General features: G+C 40.2%; 2 protein-coding genes across 2 annotated transcripts in view; one reads left to right on the top strand and one right to left on the bottom strand.

Annotated features, from left to right (window-relative positions):
- tmem254 (transmembrane protein 254) overlaps positions 1–27,820 on the top strand; it is a 98,582-nt gene that overhangs the window by 49,093 nt on the left and 21,669 nt on the right. The window lies entirely within an intron of this gene.
- Positions 3,874–26,480, bottom strand: LOC113034643 (rho-related GTP-binding protein RhoQ). Its single transcript, XM_026189419.2, has 5 exons — positions 25,920–26,480; positions 25,566–25,624; positions 12,496–12,660; positions 9,231–9,326; positions 3,874–6,786 (listed from the first exon to the last, which is right to left on the bottom strand). Exons 1-5 carry the CDS (start codon positions 26,059–26,061, stop codon positions 6,625–6,627), a joined length of 624 nt encoding a protein of 207 aa, XP_026045204.1. The 5' UTR covers positions 26,062–26,480; the 3' UTR covers positions 3,874–6,624.

Raw genomic sequence — 27,820 nt, forward strand, 5'->3', positions numbered from 1 at the left:
TTTATTGATCAAAGTTCAGGAGTTTTAGAAAATAAATAATGCATGTAATCATAATTAAACAAGCTCAGCGAAGAAATTCAAATTCAGCTCTGTCCTGAAAGCGTTGCATGGTTCTTTATATCCAGTGCTCGGGTATTAGTCATGCGGTGACAAAGGCAGGGTTGCCATCTTGTGGCAGCAGGATAGAAACAAAACAGTCCCTTTTCCCCAGATGTGCTGATTATATATGTAATGTACTTTTCAGACTTTTATAGTGCAATTTGCTGATCGGGTATCATTTTATGTAGGTCTCACACCAGTTTTCAGTGCTTTGCTGCAGCATTTCATATCAAACAGTAATGTCAGTTTAATTACAGCAAAATTACAATAAAGACTAGATTAATAGGTTCTACGTGTTGTGACAACTCATTATTAAACTCTTTTAATTATGTTTTATTCGTTTCACACAGCACTTCACCAAACCAAAGCCCTTTTTTCCTGGATAATGAGACATGAAGAAAATAGAGGAAGTCTTTTGCCATGAAGCCTTTTACTGTGTTGTTTATCTCTTTAAAGTGGACCTCAAACAATAATTGAATACAGATTAGGTACATTTCATGCTTGTAGAAATGGCACATATGGGGTGAGGAAGGTGGTAAAGGAAGAGTGAATATGTAATTGTTGAGAAAGGGCAATTCAACCATGCAGGGGAATAATGAAGCTCTGAGCTCTGTGGCTGGAAAGGGACCTCACCAGTCAGAGTAGCATTGTGTCTGTTAGTGCTGAGGGCCAGAGGGAAGATGGTGGAGGAAGGTGCATGGCAGCAGACTGGAGCTGGGGAAACTCCAGGCTCCCAAAGAGTCCTGCTACACACATAATGTGCTGTGTATCTGCATTTGAAAGTTCTAATCAGAATTCGGTATTTTATCAGTTTTTCCTCTCTACATGACAATGAGAATAAGCTGACTTTCTGCATCGTGACAGTCAGCACTAATGGTGCAGACGACGCACGATCAAAAGTTAGAAGTCTGTGACTAGCACATGTCAACACCAGCAGGTGAGGAGATCTATTTGTTAGAGACCAAAATCATACCCAAGTCTTGCTTCTGAAGGAGGAGAAAAAACACATACCGCTTTCACATTAATAGATGCAACATTTCCCTGAATGTAGCTTTACCCCAGGACTCTAACAGTATCCACACACCGGGTTGTGTTTTCTAGGCTTCTAGTTGTATAAATGTGTCCATGTGTGCTGAAGCAAATGAAATCATTTTTTTTTAATTTGAAGGATGATTTGTTCTCCTTAATATATCAAATATGTCTTGGAATTGGTGACTCCAGTAGATGTGTCAAACTACTCAGATACACAGAAAATACACAAACAAGAGATGATATTTCCATATATGGTCATAGGAAATTAGAGCAGGAGGAGATGAGGTTTTGTTTTTTATCACAGGATGTTAGAAAAACAAACATGCCTGTTTCCAGTTTATGTGAATCACTCATATGGGATGTGAGCAGACGTGCTTCACTTTAACAATGCATGCATTATTAGCATTAGAGCCTTTTATAAGGCTTTTTTTTTAGCTCCACATGACAATCCTCTGTCTGTTTGTGAGATCTTTAAAAAAGCTAAAAAAAAACCAACAAAAAAACTATAATTGACCTTAGTATCAGATTTTAACTACGAGAACTAGGTTTAGACATCCACATCTTATATTTTACATTTTGTAAGTGAATAAAATTCTTCATGTAAACTACAAAATAAAATTTTAAACATTCAACATCACCGCATTATATGTCCCATCCATTTTCCTACCTGTTCTGTCAACTCTGTTTGCAGAGGTGCTGGAGCTGGTCAGCAGTGCTTCATGAATTTGAAGATGTTACGCAATAAATGACAACATCCATCCATTCTCCTCGGGGGGCCCATACATTCACACTTATGGAGAATTTAGAGTTTCCTGGAGAGAACCCACTCAAACACAGGGAGAACATGCAAAGTCCACACAGAAAGAACCGGGTTGATGGTGGAATTGAAATCTGGACCTTCTTACTGTGGGGCAACAGCGCTCTCCAGTTTCATTGAATAACACATACCTGATTTTTTAACAGGTTTGGAGTACCTTTACAGTGGCGAACATTAAGACTCATTTGACTTCAATTCCTCATGAAGTACTGTGGTGATAATTGTTTCAGGTTTACAGTGTTTTTGTGGCAAACTACAATGTAAATGTTTAGCTAACAGTGCTAAAGTTCAGTTTTTAATGGAACCAGTGCTCCTGTAAATGTGTGGTATACAAGGATTTGACAAAAACGAAATCTCTATGTGTTTACAGAAAAGCAAAGAAAATATTTTGTACAGTTATATTTGCTTTTTAAAAAATAAAGTAGGACTTTCAACATGTGATCTTTGTAGTTCATTTATTGTAACGTTTTCTAAAATACACTAGCAACAAGTTACTTTAAACTAAAATTAAAGAGCTCTTGTTATGTTGATAGAGTATAATATTATAATATTACTTTGCTTATTTAAGTACTGCACACTCAAAGTAATATAACTGTCCCCTGTTTAAATCTAACAATACTTTTTTATATATATTATTAAATGAACTCATCTTTGCAGTGTACAAGGATGCTGTAATTCTGCCAGTAAAGGAAACCCTGTGGCTTTTTGGTCAACATGCATGAAAGTGATACCAAGCATTAATAAAGAGTCTTAACTTCTGAGATGAAATGCTCCTCGATATTACGGGTCACATAAAAGGTGATTTATCCCCTTCAGAGCTATAATATGGAGATCTACACAGTTTTACTTAACAGTTTTGTAAAAAAATAATTTCTTCAGTTGAAATCATGCTTTGGAAATTTTAAACTGCATTAATGTGTACCGTCAAATTTTAGCCATACGTGCACAATAATGAGAGACATGCAAATAACTTAGACTGTAAAAAAGTGCTATGTTCGATTTCAGAGTGTTAAAAAAAAATTTCAGCCATATGTGCCTGAACTTTGTTTTTTCAATATAAAATAGTTTATATCACAGTGAAGGAACTCGTACAAAAATGAATGGAAATGTGTTGTTTGAAGTTTGCATGAATAAATTATTGAACACTGATTTTTTAGCAGCATCATAAATGTTTATGAGTTAAATATGTTCCACTATGAGGTACTGTCATATACTGATACATCCAGTGATACTGTAAATTTCCACACCAAATAAACAGAGTAAATTTTTAAACTGTGTATGTAAAGTGAAGTTAATTGTTCCACAGAGAGGAACATATAGACTGCACCCAGTGAGTGGCGCTCCTGCCCAAGAGATAAATCAATTCATCTTATAATCTCAAAAATAGATTTAAACATAAACAGATTAATTTCCTTTTTTAAGTTTCAAAATAAAAGATGCAAACTTTTTTGTGTATTTGTCACGCTTTCACGTTTCAGATCAGCAAACTTATTTGAATATAATATAAAGAGCATAAATACCAATTGCAGTTTTAAAAACATAATTTAATTAAGAGAAACTGGACTAAACTTTCCAAACAAAATATGTGATCAATCGGAGATAACTCCTGATTTAACAAGAGTTAAAACTTTAACAAGAGTAAAACTTGTACTCAGGTTACCTTTCTCTAATATTAAAGTCTGTTTGATGATCTCATATGTGTGACAGTGTGACAGTTATGCAAATATAAGAAATCAGGAAGTGGGCAAATATGTTTTCACAGCACTGTAAATCTTTAATGCATTAATGCTGTGTGTGTTTTTTAATATCTATTTCTCCTGACCTTCTTATCTAACCTGTTATGAACATAAGCATAGCAAAGGTTTATTCCACAAATGCATCCCACATCACATCTGGCCCATTCCAAGTTAAATCCCCAAGCTGACTTTTTAAGACAGTAAACACATTTATTGAGAAGAAAGAAGCATCAACGGGAGAATGCATCGGTGGCTGTGGCACTTATAGGTCCTGGATCCTGAGGGTGGACCTTCACACAACATAAGCAAGCAAAACTGTCCAGTAGATAGAAGGCTTGTTCACCCTGCAGTCGTCTGCTGCTCAAAAAGACAGTTACAACAACGCAGGCTGGGACAGAGAGGAGGAGCACCTTTTACATTAAAGCTTTAATCAAACATTGTATCTGACTCTGAACAGAAAGTTAACAGCAAGTTGGCACCTTTGATTAAAATCTTTTTTTTTTTCCTTTTTAAAGATTTTAAAAAGCTAATAACAAATGCATAAAAACAAGAAGCACTGGCATTTTTATGTCTGTCTTGCAAGAAAAGTTCAGTCCCGACCTCCAGTTTTTACATACCTATAAACATATTGGCTGGAGACCTTTGTTGCATACACTTTGTTTTGTGGAGGGGAATGGGTGGAGTAATTGCTCTAGATCCTAAAGTTTAATTATTATCTCCAATTCTATTTAAATTGTAATGCAATTCACAGGTGACAGATTCTTTACGAGATCGCTTAAATGACAGGGATAGTCCATGGGTGCTGGTCAAAAATTCCTTAAATCTCTTCTGGCTTTCATTTCAGGACCTTATTGCCTAAAACACTATTTTTTTGATTCAGACTTTTTGAAAGACTTTTTGTCTCCTGCACATGGGTTGTTCCAACTATTCATATATCTAGCTAAGTCGCTAATGGCTAGTTTCAAACTGGTGATTTGCCGAACTAAGTTGCACCATTTAACATTTAAAAAAAAATCATCTAAGCTTGAAAAGGCTTTAGTCATTTGGGTTGAAATGGTTGTGATACGATCTGAAGAATATCACATAACTTTATCAAAAATGCCCAAAACAACAGTTTCAGAAGGCTAAGTAGTTGCTACATTAAAACAAGCACCAATCGGTGATTATGCTGATCTAATTTACAATATGTTTGACATTTAATGCTATTGGCATAACATTTTGTAACTTGGAAATTATTTGAAAGTGTAAGAGATAATTTTCCTCATCTTATAAATAGCTTAATAAACATTATTTTGAAATATGGTCAAATATGTCAGCTATGAAGCTAACATTAGCCTTTTCAGCTAGCTGACATATCTTACATTATTTTGCAGCTACTAGGCCATTAGGTGGAAATATTTAGTGACAACAAATGTCCTTGTATGCAACTACTTTTTGTGGTGCAACTTGATGTAGTAATGAACACATCTCCAAAATGTAACGACCTAACTTATAAGTAGGATTAGCAACAGCTTACTAACTAACAGCTGTTGCAGCTAGTTCTTCAACCCTTCATACCACTTCAGAAGTTTGGATCAGTTGTGCACTTCCTAAAGAATTGAAATTCGGGACGTTCAAGGAAACATCCCAACCACTTTTTGTCGACTTGATAAACTCTGAAGATGGTGTGCTACGCTCATACTTGTGCCCGATAGAGCAATGTGCATCTTCTGTGGTTCAGTCGGTCTATTCTGGGATGGGGTCAGTTTCTGAAAGCAGAGAAATGTGCTTGGCTTTGCTAGGAAACAAAGTGTCACCATCTGTGCTTCATGTTGTGCAATAGATGTACAGCATTGGGTCATCTCAGCTATCGGACTTCGATAAAAGCGTGTGCATTGGAGTCTTTGGACGTTGATATGAATCAGAGTTTCATTTCTGAAATGAGATCCCTCGTCTCCTTTTCTCTTTGTAGAACTTCCTTAAATGTCGATTAAAGAATTATTGCAGAATAACAGAAAATAAAGGAAATACATTTATAAGCTCATAAAGTGTTATTTGCACAGATTGACTTTTCATAAACTCTGGATTATATAGATTTCAAAAATGGATAATAAACCTCAGTCTCTGATTAAGACATCAGACTCCCAACTTAACTTTCCGAATGTTTTGGCATGCCACGCTATAGAACATTTTTTCCCATTTTCCATAAGGCAAAAAACAAGACTTTCAAACTTTAAGATCACTCAGTCCTAGATCCAAAATCTGACATCCGAACTTCGTTTGTCCCAACACAATCTTGTGTGGTTTTTCATTAGCAGGTTCTCAAACGACAAATAATTGGAGACAGACTTTTTTTTTGGGCCAAAGATCTTTTTGGAAGAAGTTTTAAACAAAAAGAACTGGGCCCTTATGTCCAGAAAAGTATCCTGGACACCGTCACAGTGTCACTAAAGCCAGCCTCTCTTTCAATAGCTCATTATTTCTGGTCTTTTCTCTTGCACATCTGGTCTTGTATTTAGAAATATACTAATCAATAATCTACCTCCCATAAACAGAAATGACATGAGCTCTTTAAAATGTAGCATTAGTCATTCAATGTCATTTTGTGTTTTGTTTTTTTGTTTTTGTTTTTTTGTCCATACATGACAGCATACAACAACACTATACAGAAAAATGATTAAAAATGGTTATAAAAGAATGTACTTCTGAGGCAAAAGTCTTTTAAAAGAAGAGACTGACTTGGGCTTTGTGCTCCTTTGGTAGTAAACTGCAACCCTAACCCCAGTGCTGGACAGCAAGAAAGAGTTATGGCCATCAAAGAGCTCCAAAGTGGCTCTCGTTTTGTCCTTTCAGTCCTCTCTTTTGTCTCAGCTGCTGTCTGTGCATTTTTCTGCCAGTCTTTTGTTCTCAGTTCAGGTTTGGTTTGTGGTTGATTGCTGAATGATCTCTGAGTATATGTAATCACGTAATCAGACAGCAGTTAATGCAGCGAGGCCCCAGTCTCCTTTTCAGAGACCCCTTCTTTCTCTTGGGGGTCAGGATGGCGATGATGGCCTCGTCAAACACCGTCTTCAGGCCCTTCTGGGTCAATGCTGAACATTCCACATAGCAACATGCACCAATCTAAAGAGAACAGAGGGATCGTCAGTCACAGCAACGCAACGTTCAAACGGCACTGACATTAAAATAGTTTGGAAAATGTTCACTTTCTTGTAGATTGGTAGATATGCCAAACTGTAGCACTATCAAAGAGTTAAATACCCAAAGGCACAAAGACGTCACTTGCACAAAACATCAGGAAAAAGTTGATGAATCTGAACTTTACCAATTTAGTCTGCCAGTGTCAACGAACATGCCAACTTTTCACCCTTATGGGCTTCATCCAAGAAAAAAAATGGAGGTCCGGTCATTGACATAGAGATATCTGGCAAGTGATTGGCTTAAAGATCAGAAGAAAATTAAATTCCTGATCTCAAATACATCTATGTAGCATATAACTTATCTCCATTTTCTCTCGTGCTTCTTGGTAAAGTTGACATGTTTGTTATTTAACAGCTTTTTTCTATGGTTTATATGCAAGTGCCACCTTTGTACCTTTGGATATTAAGCAGTCCTAAAGTATGAACTGTAAGATGGATGTAACTGGAAAACAGAGAAGCACAGTTTTCACCATTTTTTTAAAGATTTATATTTTCTTTAGAGCTATAAAAGTGTCTAAGAGTATCTGTTTACCAGTCTGGGTTTTTGGATCACCTCTGCCACAATGCTACGACACCCATCCATTAAAAAGGAAATGTAATAAGAGTGGAAGAGGCTCAGCAGCAGCTCTGCTAGCTAGAAACACTGAATGCTATAATTGTATCAGGCTAGCAGTGTAATCATATATTATTTGCTTTGGCTATGGTTGATATTAGTGGGTAACTTTAGAAGCTAATGGCAAGTGAGCAAGGCCAGTACAGGAATGTTTATGGAGGCCGCTCAAGTATAGAAAACAGCCCGATGAATGTTCACATAACTGAATAAATAAGTTAGCCCTTTAAAGCCAGAAACATTTATTATTTCATGTCCAATATGAAAAAAGGCCCTTCAAACACCTGATTTGTGTAAAAAATTGCTTTGCAAAACGGCTAGACCAAAAACAGCTCTTTAGCGCCTAACTAACGAGCTTTTTAGAGGTTAGCATTCATTGGGGATCCAAATTAAAGATTTGTAAACACTTTTATTTCTTTTGTCGAGTCACTCCTTTGTACTGTCCAAAGGAATCACAGTAACCTCAAACATTTTCACTATCATGATTTTTCAGCTTTTCTTCTAAAATGTTGACTTTGATCTTCACCAAAAATGCCTGTTTTTACTGTGGCCAAACAAATTTATCTTTGATCTGACCGTCCAGAGCACGGTTATTTTAGAAGGCCTGAACTCTGCAACGGCCAACGGTAGCTTTGCTTTAAAGCTCTTTTTGAACAGCAAATACCATTAGTGGCACTGCTCCCAGGTGAAATCTGTCTGCAGTGTAGAACTGTGAAGGCACATGACGTGTTAACAAAGGAGCTGCAAGAGTTCCCTTTATATCTTCTAATGGAATTTTTAGATCATCAGACTGGTTTTTATATCAAAATATCTGTTACTGACTTGAATGTAACAGGGCAGCCAGTCATGAAATCCACACTACTTTTCCTTACAATGGGATGATTTTTTTCCTTCTTTTCTTTCTGAACTGTTTGGAGCTCCTTTAAATAATTTACCAGACTTACAGACTTTGCTTCTGAAGGCCTCAAAATGTTCTTTAGATGTTGGCATGATGGGATCCCAAACAGCAAAGCAAGCAATAGACCTTTATTTATACAGGAAAAGCTGCAATCTATCACTCCCTCAAAGTGTTTTGCATCAATTGTTGGACTAGGATGTATTTTTACTATGTACTTTTTCAATTAGAATCACTTTTGCTTCTTCAAATATGGGAAATAGTTATTTTTCACATGACTGGATAAACTATTTCTTAAAAATATTTGAAATTTACCCTTTAAAAAAAAAAAATTCTAATCTTGAGTTGGATTATGGAAGATGGGTTACCTACAACAGCAACTATAGGAAACAATACCCAAGGTAAAATGCTGCTCACTTTGAGGAAAAGGGGTCTAATTTGACCCGACATGTTCTTCCAAGTTTCCTTGAGGCCTCAGAAAACTTCATGACTCCATGAGATGAGAATCGCATTGAAATCTTACATTGCCAAAACGGCACGAATATAGACTTTAAAATGAATCTAGGCAGTAATGTTTTGAAAGACTGAGCCTTATTCATGCTCTGACAGGAGTGATTAATCACAGATCGCCTTTGGTATCTATGGTGCAGAGTCTCGAACTCTGCTGGACATCTGTGTTGGTTCGGAATGTATTCCCGGATTCATTGTAACTCAAAGAATGCACAAAGGTCTTGATTCCAAGAATTTCTAAAGAGACATTCCTAGGTCAAATCAACACACAGGAATCTAACTGGACTGGGCAGCTCAATTCTGCAACAGCGAAAGTGAAAATAGAAGCTTCCCTTTAGTTCGGCATACAAACCTCCTTTGCCAGTTTCTGCCCTTGCTCGGTGGCAATGGGCTTCTCCTTCATGTCATTTAGTTTGGCAATGGTTTTGGGGTCATCACGGAGATCAATCTGAAAAAGATACGCTTCTTTTAGCTGAGTCAACATTAGTATTGCTGTTATGATATAGATTTTATTAATAGCTCATATTTGCGTAACACAGAGGGATTTCATCATTGCATCTATACATAGGAATGAGCTGTAACTGACAGCGCGAGCTCTCATTTTGTAACACAGCCATGTTGGCCCACACTTCCTGCTCTTGTGCAAAGCAATTTCACAGACAACCACAAGTTTCTTCACTCTGCTTTTATTCACTGGAACGCTCTCCACCTACAGCCCGTCCATATCTCAGTAATAACCTGTTACAATCAACGAATCCAACTGCTAAAGCTAACAGGAAGTGGCCTTCATTAACCCATTTCTTGATTGGGGAGATTTGCGGCAGCGTGCACATATCAGCATCCAGCCAGTGGAGCGGCGAGTGAGTTATAGCAGGAACTGATAACAGCGCAGTAAACATCAACTGCCCTCAGTTTTAAGCAAGCGCGATATTGGCCGTGACTTTTAAGGTTTAAGAAATAAGCTAATGCTCTGGATTAATGTTGTGTCATAAGAATCAGTAAACTGTTAATTGCTTCTTTAACAGATTTAAACCTCACATTTAACACGGGGACATAAAACGCCTAAAGCGATATGTGACAAATCAGCCTGAGATCGTTGGTCAGGTTTGTACTGGCCGTTCCATATTTTTGCTGTTATTTAATAAATAATTTCTTCTGTTCTTTGGCTCATCTTCACAGCTCCCCGACTACATGAGTGGCTGGGCTTAAAGCTGCACTAATTAGTACTTTTATAGTGACAGTGGCTGAAAAACATAATTGTGGAATTTGAAAATGGTCTCTTCCAGACTCGGATCTACATCTGCCCTCAGCATTACTGATCACTTTAGCATCTTTCAGCTCGGTGTTTTGGTTTTACAGACCAAAGCTTTAATGTTTCAGTCAACAACTTTACCAACTTCATTACTTCCAACTTGTAATACACTGCAAAAAGCACGGTTCCCAAGTTAAACTTCTCTCAACTTTGAAGCAAACGATTGAAGCGACTACCAATCAGAGTGAAGGATACAGTTAATTGACATATGACACGATGGTAAGCAAATTAGAGGGTTAATACATACATTTTACATCAACCTTATGCATTGATAATATATTTCATGAGTTAATCACCAAACTAATACACTGCATGACTCATGATGTAATCACAACACCAGTGCAAAGCAGAAAAAACAAAGTCTGGATGGTGTTTATACTGAAATAGGCTAATTTCTAAGTTGAAGAAAACAGTGTAAGAAAAAGAAAATACATTGTTCTTTATCACTTTTCAACTTTCTTGGTAAATGGTAGGTTACACCACTTTTTTATCCCCCATATAACTAAATAACTGCATGAATCAGAGAAACACAAATAAATCTAGAGTCAGCTGTGGAGTACTACAGTATTAGCCAGACAGCTAATATCTAATTCCTCCATGCTACCACCTACTGTCTATTTCAGCACCTGTACTTTTAGATATGCGCCTACTCTTAGTTGTGTCTTAGTCCTCTTTAATGGGCAGCTGCGATGTTTTGTCATGTTCCCACCGTTCTCAAAGATACCTTGCCTAAGTAATATTAGGGCTGCAATTAAAGATCACATTTAACATGGATGAAGGTGCTTCATGTTTTCCCAGTTGATCAGTTATCATCATTTATCTTTTTTATGTGTAATCTAATACAATATTTTGTTTATAGTCATTTATAAAGAAATAGGTTTGATATTATGGTGTTTGGTGTGAAAAAAAAAATAGCTTAGCGGAGCAGAATGGATAGATGGATTATGCTAGGTGCTGATTTATTTTATGAAAATCTAGCTGTTAATAAAATAATGGCTTCAACTTTTAATACCACAGCAAAGTTCTGCTGCCTTCTGAATGTGAAATTTTCCTTTATTTCTCATACGTCAGCTCCTCAGCTGAGCTCTTATTACAACAGCAGAGATGTCAATCAGATGCTTTTAGAAAAGAGACACGAGGGTTATGTGAAGTACAGCAGCTCAGTGTGTGAATGTAAACACAGACAAAGGAGGCGGATTATGAGACAGAAGCACAGCGGGAGGATTACTTGACAGCTACAGACGGAGGAATGGAGAGATTGCTTTGTCACTGTAGCTAACTGCAAGGATGCAACTAGCATGCTAACAAAGCTTTCGGGTAAAATTTACAAAACTGTGTCCCAGTTTTTTCATTTTTTGTTGTGTGTTTGTTTTTGTTTTTTTTACTGTTTTTATATTCCATATTATATATATTCATGTTAGAGTAACCAGCATGTTTGTTAATGTACAGCAGCACTTGCTATTGGCATTTGTGCTAACGCTAAAATTATGTAATCTCGCTTGTGCTAATCATCCTTATGTTAGCGACTGAGAATCATTCCTTTATGTAAGATAACATTAGACTTGACTTACACTTGCTCACATAACCTTATAAAAACAAAACCTAAAAAAAATAAATACATCCAGGAATATAAATTTACTTATAATAAGTAAATTTTTAATTTAAATAATATTTATTAGTGAATTAATGACGACAGGCATTTTTTCACTGATCTTATGCCCCTTTCCCTGATTGTATGTGCATCTTCTCACACACACAAACAAACAAACACACTCACACATACATTGTGGGTAGAGTGGAACTGACAGGATACAAGTGAAGTGAAATAATGTTAATCAGGCCGTTGACAGCACATAATGTTACCATAAGAGCAGTAAAATAAGTCTTCCGCCAAGCTTAATAAGAATGAGAGCGAGAAACCGGCAGCGACACCACTGTCACCAATAGAGCAAAAAACTATAACAAAGCTGTGAAGGAAAGTGTAGTTGCACCACCTCCATGTATGTATATAAAGTGGACTTCCACGTTGTCACTGTTGTACTTGGTCTAGCTTTCTGAGTCAGGATCAGACTGATACTGGATGAAAATGATTAAAGTTTGTTCAATATGTCTAAGTAACTGAGTTTATTTTTCATTCCTTTTCATCTCTATCTGAAAACATCAGGTATGAGCTCAACAGTGTATTCTTCTCTGGTAACCTCATTTCATTCCAGCGTGTCAGAAATGACAAATGCAGGTACATCCACCACATATGCGCAAAGCAGCTGAGAATGGGAAGCGTCTGTTACGTGTTTCCAGAACCAACCTGCGTGCCGATGAGCAAGTAAGGGACACTGGGAGCGTACTCCTGCAACTCGGGCACCCATTCTTCACGCACATTCTGGAAGCTGGCGGGGTTGACCACAGAGAAGCAGATGAGGAAGACATCGGTCATCGGGTAGGACAACGGCCTCAGGCGGTCGTAGTCCTCCTGGGAGAAGACAGAGCAGCACCAGTTAACAATCAGAAGATATGATTCACTCCTGTTCCTCACATCTGAGAAACTCTTACTCATCGATTATTAAAGGATTATGAGATGAGCTCAGAATGATGACCAGAGAGCTACACAGTGCCAAAGTGGCTCCTGAGCCGTGTTATGTGCATTAGGGTCCGAGTTAAAACAAGAAACGAATGCCAAGAAGATGACGTTAATGTGAGAGTTCCCTTTCTGACAGACAATCAGTTATTATATCACATTTGCAGTCCTCTAATGCGAGCTGAGCACAAGGCATCACCACAAGATGCTGAGAACCAGACACACTGCCATCTCCGATATCTGTGTGGTGTAAATGACCAATTCACCAATGCAACACTGCCCTTTGTGAGCCAGATCAGGCGCTCCCTTGTCCTCGCCAAAGATGAAGTCTTTTCGACATAGTGTCTGAGTTGCGCTCATATAAATATTCACGACCTATCTCACGTCTACTGATGGCACGTTTTTCCTGCCGCTGGTTAGAGACATGGGGAATCAATGAATCTCCCGTAAGGAGATATGACTCAACCAGACCAACTTGACTGAGTGAATCAGTCTCAGTTCTGTCACTTTTGTCTGCGACACTGAATTCAAGAAGATTGAATACAACGTCTGACCAAGATGCTGCAAAAGGACAACCAAACACTGGAATTAAACTCTTTCATCTTGATGCCTTCAGCGAGTTCAATTCTTTGCCAAAGCAGACAGCACAGTGTGCTATCACCAAATCGCCTATAACTCAATTACAAACCGCTGGGAATGGCTTTGCAAATGAGCAGAATGACAGGAAACTCCTCAAACATACATCAGCCAGGCAGAGGCGTCCTCCTTTTTTGTCACCCGGGTAATGGATTTAAGATATACAGACTTTATATTGAATTGGAGCAGATGATAAAATAAGCATACAAATCTTCAAGCCCTGTGCTCATGTTGTGCATTAGTCAACAATGCCTCACTGGAATAGGTCAAGTGGATATAATTCAATACTTTACGAGTATTTCATCCTCTTACTTCCAAATGAGTGCGATATTTCACAGATGGGGCTCATGCAGGGATTTCAAACAACTCTTAGAGGCTTTTTTTTCTTAAGCTATGTTCACACAGGTACCGCAACCCTGAACTTTTCTCTGCAATACCAGATAAAAATACACGTAAAGCTAATCGGATTGGAGATTGCTGCTCACCTGTGACTTCCCAAGCACAAAGCGTGTGGGATTCTTGGATTGCATCAATGTGCGATTAACAGATTAACCACTGGCATCATGCACGCTGCCTCACGCAGGTTCTATTCAGGCTTCTCCATTAACCAAAACACATAGAACATTTCCAGTAGTGACAAAACATTAAAGCAGAGCGCTTCTTGCCGTGTGCCACATCTGAAAAAAAGACATCTATAAATGTGGTAAACACTCCGACCTGATTTTCAAGATGTCCTTATTTCATGCGTAAAAAATTGCCTCAGAGTGCTCGGGGGAGTTGAGTTTTGTTACACTGGCTGGTTGAGTGTTTTGACAGCACAATAAGTTAAGTACATTTCCTGTGTCATCTTACCTGACACTAGCTGAACCTCCGCACCCGATAAAACCATTTTGAGTGCAAACTATCCGGTGCTTGTAGCAAACCTGAGAGCAAAATTAATAAGAATAATCTTTAAACCTTGTGCACGACACATGTTATACAGTTTAGGCAAAGGTGAAACACGAGCATGACTAAAATGATCTGATGGAAAGTTTCTCAGCTGTCAGATTTTGCAATTATTTGCACACTGTCAGCTATAGCATGTTACACATGAAGTCCAGGTATATAATTTCTTAACTTTAGAGCGATATTTCCAGTGGTTGACAAAAATAAATTTAAAGCCTATTACCAGGATTATCTAAGAATAAACCGTCTCCAACAGACATGTTATTTCACAAGTAAGAAGGAAAAACCATCATACCGAGCAACTAATGAGAAAATGCCGGTGAGCTGTATTATCAGTGTTTCATAAGCTTTACCTAAAATAAGAAATGACATCGGGATATTCCTGTGTCTGCTGCCTCAGTTTTGACCGGATTTAAAAAATACTCTGAGAACATCGACCTCAAAGTGCATTACTAACCTGCACTACACACATTTAGTGCATATTAAGGTGTAGAACTCATTCTGGGCACTGCTACAACACTGAGATGTGGCAATATTGAATTGTTTAACCTTCATGTTCAGCGTCATTATGATTAAGGATCATGACTTGTCAGGTATTTCATTCTTTTGGTTAGCCAACATTTAATAAACCTGTCAGGTCATGCCTATCCATTAATAATGACTCATTTGATACAAAAATAGTAATAAACAATGAAAAAAATCTGATGTTTGGTGTGAGCACCCGTTGTTCCCTGCACACCAACTCATAGCTTGCAGGTAGAATGGACTGTTTTAGATCTTTAAGTATTTTTTGGTTCTTCATGTAATCCAAGATTACACCTGGTTTTTCTGGGCCTAGAAGCGACTTTATTTGAATTAACGGGAGCAGTGTTATCAGGTAACAATTCAGATATTGTTAAGAATGGCACATCCATAGACTGTTTTGGTGTAAGGGTGCTGCGATGAATATTTAGTGCATCCTGGATGAGCTGATAGTGACATTAACTTGCTCTTACAGCCTTCGAGGTCACATCTGATTTTAAAAGGGTTATTTCTTTAAAAGTGATGGAAAGAGAAATTTGCCAAATGTTTTAAAATACATGACTTAATATAATGTTTTACATACAAAACATAGGATGTTCACAAGTGTCCCCCCTCCAGACTCGTCTCATACCTTGGCGAGCACGTCTGGGGTCACTGCTACCAACTTTCAACCACGTCAAACTCACGAATCCGCTCTTTCTAACAGTACGTGTTTCGATTATTACCCGTAGAGGGTTGCAGAATTAAAGCACTTTGAATTAGTCTTTTAAATACACGTATTTAACGGGCAAGGCAACTGTTTGAAGTGCAACTGCATTAACGGCGAGGAGTCCGTTGATCAGGCGCTTGATTATCAATACGATTGCTTCAAAGTAATACAAGAGAGAAGCAAATTCTACCCGCCCAGCAAAGACACTGAAAAATGTTGAAGGTGACTTTGCCAAATAATATTGATTAAAAACTGAAAGCATCTTATCAGGTTAGTGAAGAGACGTCGAGAAAAAGATGCCTTTTTGTTTAATTTTTAATGGCATAAACAGATTTTTGATACTCTGTCGGCTGTGGATGTTCTGTTCACAGAGGCTGCATTTCTGTAATAGCATCTAAATATGATCTAGATATCTGGTTGAAATTCACATTTTTACTTTTGGTGGTGGTGCTGGGGACATTGTCCACCTCCATCAGATCCTACACTATGTCCATTTAGATTATTTATTTCCTTTGGGACAGCAAAAATAATATTTGCATTCGCATCATCCAGCAGCTCTCGTCTGGTCCCATATATACACCTCGTGTGTCACATGTACTTATTCCTGTGTGTTTGTAACCTTTGCCTGCACAAATGAATCCGATTTCCCCACAAGCTGCAGACGCAGTGGAAGCCGCTCAGCAGTTTACTGTAAACAGGCCCGAAGCTTGTTTGATACCCATCTCTGTACAGTTTCCTCAGCGCACGGCAAACACAGCAGCCATTCAGAGTCTTCACAGTGTATCGTCCAACACGTCTCCAGCGCTCAATCCCGGATTTAATGAACAGAACTGTTTACACCATCGCTGCCGTGAAGGTGCTCTGGATAAAAGTTTCCATTAAAAATATGTCCCACATTTTTATTAGTTCAGTCCAGCAGTTCATGAGCGCATCGCAGACACGCTGCACAACGATCTGTCCAAGTTAGCCGGGAGTGTACCGTAAATATTATGATCAGCGGGAAAGGAATGATGGAGGGGGAAAAAAAAGGGGAACAGGAGCAGCTTGTGCATGTGTACACTAAACTCTATCAGCGTCTGTCTATACATGCCCATACACTTCCATCAGGGCCAGACTCAGCGCCTTCAATGAGCCACTGTGAGCGCTCGGCTGTGTGACTGCGCTCTGTTGACTCAGTGACATATGAGTGCTATATCAGTGAGTCATTCCCTCCTCCTCTCCATCTCCACAACTCTCTCTCTCTTCTATCTTTCTCCCTTTCTACTTCCATCGCCTCCTCGGGGCTCTATAAACCGCCTATATCAACAGCGTCAGAGACGCTCGCTCTAACATGGCTGCCGGGTGGGAAAGCAAGCCCAGGCAGAGACGCTTCTGATCACAAAGTTCCGACTCCGATCTGCCAAGCTGCACATTTCAAAATACTTTATTTCACCTCGGGAGTAAAAAAAAACAGCAACAAAAAAAAAAAAAAAGGGAGGGGGTGGTGCCTTTTTCTACTCCCACTAATGGCGATTAATGATCATTAATCACGGACTGAAGCTCTAATGCACTCTGTCCATTCATGCCTGTACAGTGAGAGCATCCTGCCATAGTTCATTCAAAAAGTTGGCTGTTCAGCGTTTCTATTTATAGATGTTAATGACAGCAGTAAATAGACAACAAAGAAAGAAAGAACAAAGCTTTTATTAACACTAATATATAAAACTGACAGTCCAAATGTATATCAATTCTTTACCACAGGATGCAGTGTGTTTTGATAATGGAGCATTTTGGTAATGGCCTTAAGGGATAATCCACTAATCCAAGCGCTTACTCACTCAAATGAATGAACAAATTTGGAGAAGGAACCAAAGGGAAAACCAATGACTTTCTCTATAAATATGAGTTTACTCATCTTAGCATTACTCAGCTAGTAAAAACAGTTTGTATGATTTCCTCGTACGTTAATATCGAGCTTTGTCAAGACCCCGATGATGTCACAGGAGGTCACCTCAGGTCCTACACTCGATCCTGCTCTGTGTCGTTTGGCTTTGATTTTGAGCCTTTTAGTTCCTGCTGCAAAAAGCAAAAAAAGGAAACAAATTCTCCGGAGGACTAAACGCACGTGAATCCACAGCTGCGAATATTCACAAACAACCATTTCGCAATCATTTTCTTAAACTACAGGCCCCAGCTGTTTAATTCAAGAGTAACAGCATGTCCTCAATTTGCAGTAGGAGCAAGCATGCTCATGGCAACGTGCCTGAGTCAAACGCTGGTCAGGTATTCTGGGAGTTGGAAAAATTTGCATGGCGGGAAGGGAAAGCGTTACAACATAACAGTGGATTCCTACACTAAACACTGTGCCAGCGCCTGTATACGCGAAAATAACTGACTCCATCCATATTACCACTAACTGCAAAGTTGTTTTTCATGTTATTTTGACTGGGACCCATAATTACACCAGACACCTACCCAAATATGTGGTCACTGGTTAGGTGTTTGGTGTTCCATTTTGCATTTTCAGATATTCACTATAAGCAGCTTTGTGGTGCAGTGGTTAACACTGTCAAACCACATCAGGAAGATTCAAACCCTCTGGTTTGCATGGGCCTTTCTGCATCATCTTCCTGTGTCTGCCTCGGGGTACTCCAGTTTCCTTCCACAGTCCAAAGACATTCATGTCAGATTAACTGTGCCTGTGTCCAGGTGTTAGCCTGGTGACCTGTCCTAGGTGAACCACACCACTTGCCCTATGACAACAAGGACAGGATCCTTAATCCCCACATCCATCCCTGAACTGGATGAGCAGAAGAAAACCGACAGATGTTTTCATTCTAGACTTGAAAATCATCACCTATTCACTCACAGCAGGCCTCCAGAGAAGCTGGCGTATTGGGATCACAACACTATGTACATGCTGGGAATCAGTCCTATGCGTCTTTCATGTTGTTTTCAGAGAGGGCACATGCCTGTGTTGTAAATACACAAGCTGCTAAAAACCCGTCTTGGCATTGTAAGCTACAAGCCAGATGGGTGCCAGCTGTGCTGCACATCATGGCACATTTCACAAAGACAAGAAGAGAGTTAAATCATTTCAAAATGTAAATCCTGGTGCTGACTTCAAAGGCCAATCCAAATGGCAGAAAAATGCATTACACACCCTTTGCTAAGTCAGAAGCTGTAGTCTGGTATTTCAATCAAAGTCCAAGCACAAGTTTCAAAGCCACAGAGAATATCCAGTGTTTTTTTCATTTATCAACACCCTTTCATGCACCGGTCTCAACAGCATAGCCAAGTGATATAATGAGCCAACTCCTGCTAATTTTTCCAAAAGGTCAACAAAGACTTTCTTTTTCAAGATTCAAGACCTCTGGGCACTGGTACAGCTCACTGGGTAAAGCAAGCAACCCATAAACTGAAAGGCTGTTGCAGACCCTGAGGCCTGCTGGGACTTACTGTATGCCTTCCCCCTGATCTCCCAGCCTTCCTGTCTTCTCTCCACTGCACTATCCCAATAAAAGCAGAAAAAAAACCCTAAAAAGGCTTTGAGGCCTTTATTGTCATTGGTTCAAAAATTCCAACTATGTCAACCTAATATGATGTGACATTTGAAACAAGACAGGACAGAGCTAAGAAGTCCTGAACGTGCGGTCGCGTTCATCATCGAGGAACACTTTCTGAGCCACAGTGCAAACAAAGTAAATATTAATAAAGCAAGTTTACGTTACCAGCAGCATTTAGAACTAAATGTAACGAATTCTAAAGTAAAGCAATGGAACAAACACCTTTCAATCACCTGTTAATTTTGGATCTGGTTTTCCACTAGAGAGCACTTTTAAAAATCCTGTATCGGTCGAGCTCTAGTCTAGCATTTCAGTATTTAGCCTTAGATTTTTATAAAGTGTGATGAGCTTTTTTCACTATTCTGATACTTTATTAAAAGGAGAATCCATTAGTTGCAAACTGACTGATTAATCACTAATAATCGTCAGGCAATGTGCAAATTAGTTGACTCCATTCAAGAGAATAGCACTAGAGTTGTTCTGAAGTGTAAAATCTCTTTCTGAGGCGTGCCCACAGCACTCCTGTTTCTCTGTGTTGGAGCAGCTGACTGGTGACCGGCTCATGGCTGAGTAAAACCAGTTTCCCCCTCTTCCAAACCCCACTCGCGTCCCCACCTGTCATCCTTTCACCCCTATTGGGTCACTAGGCCACCTTGGGTTGCTGAGTCAAAAAAGACTCATCAGACTGTACCCAAAGCCTGGACAGGAAATGTGAAAGTGATCATAGGAAGTGCATCTGACATGCTGAGCAAATCAGCAACAATCCAACTACAAAGTGGAAGTTAATAGCGTAGTAAGACACGGATCCCTCGGGGTCGCAGCTCCTGAGCTCCTGTCCTTAAATGTCGTTTCCATTGGCTCTAGTGCACTTAGCATCCACTTCCTGTTTCCTCCTGCTCCTCCTCGCCAGTGGTGCTAGATTTTCTTGAGTGCAGCAGCAGCAGCAGCAGAATGACTGAATGAATGAATGAATGAATGAATGAATAAGTAAAGACTTTCCCCTCTGCTCCCTCGCCACATTGCAGCAAATTAGACTTCACAGACCTTCCATATGGAATAATTCAAAAGGCGGTGCTTGGAGTAGAGACGCAGACAATAACTGGCAGGGAAGCAATAGCAACAACAGATGCGGCGCAGCGGCACTGGGTTCAGAGCCGAGCTGTGATTATGTGGCACTGAGTGACATGTGACACCAACGTGACAGCACAGAGTCGCGACCCCAATGCGTACGTAAGGTTGCTGATAGGCGTTGGGAATTAGCGAAGCATTATGGGAGCTCCAGCCTACGCCAGGAATATAAATATTGCAGGGAGATCGAAGCCAAATGAACACGTGTAGCGCAGGACAGAGGTGGACATAATGAAGGGTGAGTTTTACATCAACAGGAGAGAAATGGAAAGGAAAACGAAACAGAGGCGTCTGAATTTAACCAAAGCTATTTCACCCCCCCCCCCCCACACACACACACACACACACTTGATTAGCCTCCCGCATCTGTCTCTCTCTCTTCCTCTTTCTGTCTCACACACACTATTTTCCTCCCCCTTTCCTCTCTTTGGGGGCATCGAGTCTTTGATCAGACGCTGAAGCTATAAACATTACCAGCTGGCCTTCTGCTCCACATAAAGAGGTCAGCCGAGTCGGGGGCGGAGGCACGGGAGAAACGTGAGGGGGCACATTTTCAAGAGCAGTAACTCTACTCTGGGAGGCCGGCGGCGCCCACAGCAGACATCTGGGAGAACTTCTCCATTTCAGAGACACTCTGAATCAGCTGAAAACAAACCCTCCTCTGACACACACACACACACACACAGCCTATCAAACACGCCAGAATAGACAAAAGGTTGTGTTCCTCTTTTCACAAGTGAGTAGTAACACTTCTACCATCTGTTTTCTTGGGGGAAAATTATAGCGCAGCCACAGGTAGCTGTTTAAGACAGGGAAGAAAAATGCAGGCTGTCTGCGATCTTTTCCCACTCACAGATTTGTGTGTGAATCAGGGTTTGTGAAGGAAACCAGCTAAATATGCCAAAGCTGACCTTTCTGAGCTTTGCATTTGTCTCTCTGCTGCATGGATCACATCGGAACAGGTCACGAGGAAAGTGTTAATAACTACTCAGCTTCTGGCAAGAGTGTAGTTTTAGGTTGCTGTAAGTATGAGGAGGTTAATCATGGGTGACTGACTGTTCGCTGTCCTGCAGTGCAGCTGAAGTTAGACCAGAAGGCCTTAACGCAAGAAAATCATAGTTGAGTGCATTCAGTTTTTCTCACCAAAGCACACTGTGTGTTAGTCTCGTGTCTAAAAAAAAGTGCTGAATCCATTTCCTTCCTCCTCATTTGCACAGCCAGTGTTTGAGTATTATGAGTTGTGCAATATACAGTAAGCATGCCTTCTTCTTCTACTGCTCAGCTGTTGAACTATTGCTAGGTTATTCTGAGCTGCCAACTGTTAATGAGCAGGAAAGAGACATACCCTACACAGGAAGGTCTATGCAGCTGTCCACATGCTTTTCTGGTTCTTGTACATGCACAAAATAAAAATCTGTTACACACACTAAACTCTTGCTTTAAATCACTACTGGAGGTTTAAAAATCTACAGGGTGCCTTTAGTCCTTTGCTTTAGCCATAGAAACGCCTGAAAATCGTGAAATGATACAAGAGAGGCCCATTCAGAGCTTTTGCCATTTGAAATTATTGGGATTTCTGAGCGCATTACACATAATATGTGGCCTGATTGTCATCTGAGTCACAAACATGATCTGACTAAGCTAATAACACTGTCCAAACAGCAGACTATAGAAAAAGAAAGTGATCTCATGAATTTAGCGATTTGGAGAACCTCGATCAGACATTTCCTGTTGCTGCTAATAAGACTTTCACAATGATGGGGGAATTTTAGAGCTAACAAACAGTTTCGAGTTCATCAGTACTGCTTAGATGTCTTGACTGGACAGCTCTCCCTAGGTCATGCCATGGCATCCTAATTAGGTAATGTGATAAAACTGACTCTGTAATTCCTAAAATCATTAATTTCCTTGTTTTTTTGTGCTTGATGATTTACTCGTGTTTTCACCAAACCTCTCCAAAGATTCAGGCCATGAAGTGCTACCCTGACACTGTTCTTTAAAATTTGATGGCACAATTATGAAATCCTTTTTCTCAAAATGGCTGTGAAGCATCCAGACTGAGGTAGCAAAGAAAGCCTAAACCACGATGCTCCCACCACCATGCACACGTTTACTGCACATCCAAAGTAGCCTCGGTCATGTTAGTTGGCACAACTAAAAAAAAACAAAAGAAAAACAAACAGAGATGACGATAACATCACTTGCTCACTCACACTGTCGTCACAGTTTGTGAAACGCTTATTTGGAAGGTTTTACTGCACTTGGGATAAAACAACACTTGGTCATCAACTTCATTAACCTCCTAAGACCCGAACTCTTCCATTGATATTTGGGCTGATTGGGAGACGATGAATGTAAAAACAAAGAATTACCAGATTTTTTTTTACCTAATTTTTGTTTCTGAGAAAAATGAGAGCCACATATGAGGATATTCATTTAAAATGTCGATAGAACAGTAGCAGTATAATGTCCTCGTAAGTGGATATCAGGCCCTTGTAGAGCAAACTTGAGTATTTTGGTCTAAATAACCCAAAATGCCAGGTCCTAGGAGGTTAAAGCCTAATCCTTGTGCAATTTAATCAAGGTGAATAACGTTGATATTTTTTTTTCTTTGTTGTATTTTGAGCCTATTGTGCTTTATTTTCTTACCAGTTCAATAAATGCCTACATAATTATTTACTTGGAATATTCCAGAACCCACACTAACGGTCATCAAACCATAATGAACCATATATACTTAAGTGTCAAATCTCATTATTAAAGGTGCAGAGATCATCAAATGCTTATTAATGTAACAGTGTATCAGAAGATACGCTAAAGCAAGGTATCTGTACCGAATCGGAGGTGGAAAAGTTGGATCAGTGGACCACTAACGTCACTGAACAATAAACATAGAAGAACATGTTACCAAAGGTGAGGCACTGCGCAACTAAACTAGGCTTAAGTTTAAGCTACTGTGTCTGTGCCCACCTGAGGAGATATTTTTTGGAATTTCAACCACCACAAATGTGCTCCTGTGAGTTCTTCCAAAAACCCAACTGCACAGTACGCGGTGTGGATGATGCTGCGCGTCAAGCAAATGCAGACCGGCCGACAAGTGGGCCGGAAAAGAGACGGAGCGGCGGAGTTCGTCAGGAACAGAAGCAGCAGGAAAAGCGCAGACAGTGACAGTGTTGTTTTTAACACTCAGCTTGACGTCAGCTCTTTGTCTGTTTGTAACTTTGCTCTTTTCCGTGGCTGACTCATGGACCGACAAAAGCACAAGAGTAGCCCACAGAGCGGCTGTACGACATATTTTTTGACTGCCCCCATTTGACAAGAGATGCTCTCTGCAGGTAGATGGGCCGCCTAAATCTGCTCAGGTAGAGCCTGCAAGTTACCATCGAAAATGTAAATGGCGATCTGTTAGAACAAACAGTCAAAGTTCACTGCGAAACTACTAAGCCAGCAAATGATAAGTCGTTTAGCAGTTAAAAATGGTTGATTAGGTGTTGATTAGTCTTTTGGGAACGGTCTAATCATTCCCAGTAGGGCTGTTCGATATAACGATATATATCGGATGACGATATAAAAACATCTATGTTTCATTTTACGCTATCGTTTGTTTTGTGGTGTCGCAAAATAAACTGTTTGTTCATGGTTTTGATGGTCACTGTAGTGGCTATATTAATTTCTTAAAGTTCTCTCTTTCTCTTATATTTAATAGAAACCACACTACTGACGGACAAGCGCCTGTTTTTATTGGTTGTCTTTAGCAACAACGACGGTAAAACCATCGCATGTCCGCTAGTTTATTTTCCACATAAACCTTTCACAATAAACCTCAAGATTCTGTTGAGACTTTTCAAAATAAACGGAATCACGTGAAAAAGTATGCAGAGTATTGACGGATGAGAAGCAAAAAAAAAGAGCCGTCAGGTGCTAAAAAAATCAACCTTAGACTCAAACGTTAGAACAGGCTTTTCCCCGCAGCACGCCGTGTAATAAATACTCACAAAGAAAACGGCGGCCGTTACAACCTATGTCTAAGAATGTGTAGTTTCATACATCTGTTAAAACACTCAACTCCAGGTACACGACGCCCAACTGGAAACACTTCACCTACCCGAGATTCACAGAATTTACAGAAAATATTATTTTTTTTGTGATTTATATCGTTATCGGACGATAGAGGTTTTATATCGGGATATGAGATTTTGGTCATATCGCACAGCCCTAGTTCCCAGTGAATAACAAATATTATTTTAGTTTCAAAGGCACAATTTTTGCTTAGTTTGAGGTTGGTAGTACCTGCCAATGTGGCCTTTAGAAATTCTTTTTGGAGCCTTTTTCAGCTTCTTTCCTAACATAATGCTTCAACGACATCCTGCGAAAGTTAAACCCAACACCTCCCATCACCTTTACTGGGACACCTGGATACAAGTAGCTTCACTGGCACGCAGGTTCATGTAGTCTCCAAACTACACTGTCAGTATATGTCAAACAGGCATCCAACCTGCAAATGTTTCTACAGATTGTGTTTGAATACAATTCTTTTTTAGTTCTTGGTTTTCATTTTCAGCTAATTTGCTGATAACCATCTCCTATAATCAATAATGAAAAACACTGATGAAGACTTTGCATACAGTCATAGTGTGAAATCTCAAAGATTGAAGCACCAAATTTTGACATAACTAACATGTAAAGAGTTGATGTGCTAACTGCTTCCTCTTTAGCTGCTGTCGCTTAGCTATTCACATCAAACCAAAACCGCCATAAAAACCAAATGACAACTTTTACACTAAAAACAAATAATTCAGGGTCTTTCCTATACGCACACCTCGCTGAGCTTCTGTGTGCTGTGTGTTTCAAGTAGCTTCCTCCATCTGTGTGTACACTGGCTCTTCTGCTGAGGGGACACAATATTTTGTGTGTGTGTGTGTGTGTGTGTATTACAGTTGTAACTCTTGCCCACTGAATGGCACATTGTAAAGAAAAGGCCCATGCATTAAGCAGCCCTATTAACAAACCTGTGACATCACTACTGGACATAGGAGCCCTGTTCTCCACATAATAGAACTATTGAAACCCCTTCACTGCCATCACTGTCCACGCCACAGCACACTCAGGCAGTTAAAGCCATGTGCGAAACCCATCACCTGTTGCAGCTTAGTGCCTGGCCTGAATATGAAGCCTGTGGGTGTTTCCAAGGCACTGTTGGATAATTATTGGTCCCAGGAGCACATGGAGAGACCGAGATAGAGCTGGAGCGTGTGTGCATGTGTGCGTGTCCTTGACGTGCTTGGCACAGAGCCAGAGGAAAAAATAAACTTTACCTGACCAGCTGTGTCATACAGTCCCAACAAGTACTGCTTTCCCCCGACGTTGACGCTCACTGTAAGGAAATGACAAAGAGCAGTTTAGAGGAGGAACCAAGGGGTGAGGGTGGGGAGTGCTGGTGGGTGGGGGGGTCCCAGCCCCTCTGTGCTATGAAGACGACAAACAAGTGGTTTTGATTATAGCAACAGATGCAATGCAGTTGGAGGAAGAGTGGTGGGGTGGGGGTCTCTAAAATCTCTCTTCTCTTAGATTCGCATGTGGCCAATTATCAGTGAGCACAGAGCGGCAGCAGCTCAGCATGTCACGCTATTATGAGATAATAAAGGCGAACAGCAGAACTGTGTTCCTACCTGCATAATGATCAAAGACCGTGGGTACATACTCCTCTGGAAAGGCGTCATTGGCATAGCTCATCAGCAGACACGTTTTACCCACCGCACCGTCTCCGACCACGACGCATTTTAACATGATAGTACCGGTTCCGTTTGCCATGATCCCGACCTTCCCAACGACATCATCGGCCCCTGACGCCCTTGTTATCCTGACCTCCTCCTTCTGTTCCTCCTCTTGCTGCTGCTGCTGGGCGGTGATCCCCGCACGGCGGGCATCACCAGCGTCGGAGGCGGACTGCGCGGCTCACCGAGTCGGGCTGGAACTGCATCGTTCTCCCCTCCTCCCCACTACCCATCAGGTTCTTCCAAATGTCAATGAGTTCCTTTTTTTAATTGTATTTTTTGTACGACTGTCAGAAAGAATAAGATCCCCTCGGCCCAAGCCGGCTTTCAAATAAGCTGTCTCCTTAAACCCAATATCGGAAGCGTTTTCTGGGAGAAGCGGTCTGCCGGTACTGCATGTCTACCATGCCCGCTCCACGGTGCAGCCTGCGCTCTTGCTCCCTGGCGCACTGTGCCGCTGGTGGATAAGGTGGGTGCGCTTAGCCTACTGAAGAGGCGGGGCTTGGGTTTAAAACCAAGGGGCTCCGGATAAAGTACAGTCCGCCTGCTGTGAATGCCTGGATCACAGAGTAATTACACTATTTACGCTTCTTTAGAAGGATCCCGTGTGCAAACATTAGATTTCTGTTAGGGGGTGTCACAGGAAATAAAACAATATCCTGTTTTTGAGATAAACTTACCATTAGTTTCCACACACACACCATCTGAATCGTTCTCAATCCAAGGCTGGTACAAAGTTTATTGGCTTATAAGCTTCACAGTAGGATGTCCATGGAAAGAATTTTACATTAAACCTCCTTTAAAGTATCAATAAATCTTTAAATAAAGACAGTAGTGATATATGTTGGCCAGACATGCATGTGTCACTGAACACTTGTTAATAAAATGAAAGAATATACCCAGTCTGTCGGTTTGGAAATGGTGTAACCTAAGTCTAAGTCAACATTCAGCCTCTAAATTTAGGCGTCTCCCTCTCTCTCTGTTTGCTTTTCACATGACTTTGTGGCTGCGAGGATGAATAGACGATCCATCCTTACTGTCCTGCTGTGTGTGTGTGTGTGTGTGTGTGTGTGTGTGTGTGGGATGGATGGAATATGCGATATGTGAGATGGGACCGGGGAGCTGCAGATGGAGACGCCACAGGAGGAGGCATGTGTTTATGAAAGAAGTGAAGGAGGCACACAGATTTGACCTCTGCAATGCAGTTGGCCAGGTGTGGGCTGTCTCCTTGAATTAGTGCACCCCTAGCCATCTTAATAAGGAGCGACTCTTTTTGAAGTGAAAAGGAGTGAGCAGGCACATGTGCAGCCTATTTTCTTCTCTCTCCAAATCTTTGTCTCTGCTTTGTGGGCATTTAAAGAGTCAAGACCTGGAGAAAGCTAAGGGGAATCCCAAAGTCAGCTAAAGACTTCTTAATCTTAAAAGTTTGGTGCAACAAGAGACAAGTTTGTTTTGAAGAGCTCGTCTCGCTTAGACCACACATTTGATAGCGCTGTTGCAGTCCATGTTCACACCTTATCTTTTGTTTTATTTCTGAGTTTATAAATGTGAGATGAGGCAGTGCAGCAGCAGAACAGCAGTAAAATATAACCACACCAACCAGATACCATCTTCAAGTGAAAACACAATCTACATTTATAATCAGCCAAGTCACAGTTTGGCAGGAAACGTCTCATATCTAGAAACTGATTGTGTGAAAGAAAATAATAATAATAATAGAGTCAGCAAATAAGCACAAGCCACAGTAGCACAACAACACCAGTTTGCAGGCATTTAAAGTGAGATGTCAGAAGTCA

This window comes from Astatotilapia calliptera, chromosome 13, assembly GCF_964374335.1.
Source record: "Astatotilapia calliptera chromosome 13, fAstCal68.1, whole genome shotgun sequence".
Classification (NCBI taxonomy): Eukaryota; Metazoa; Chordata; class Actinopteri; order Cichliformes; family Cichlidae; genus Astatotilapia; species Astatotilapia calliptera.

Excerpts from the sequence above, each read along its gene's own strand:
- LOC113034643 (XM_026189419.2), bottom strand. The coding sequence starts at position 26,061 with ATGGCAAACGGAACCGGTACTATCATGTTAAAATGCGTCGTGGTCGGA. Across the intron at positions 25,625-25,919 it reads GGTCTTTGATCATTATGCAG|TGAGCGTCAACGTCGGGGGA; the intron begins GTAGGAACACAG and ends ATTTCCTTACAG. Across the intron at positions 12,661-25,565 it reads TGTATGACACAGCTGGTCAG|GAGGACTACGACCGCCTGAG; the intron begins GTAAAGTTTATT and ends GTCTTCTCCCAG.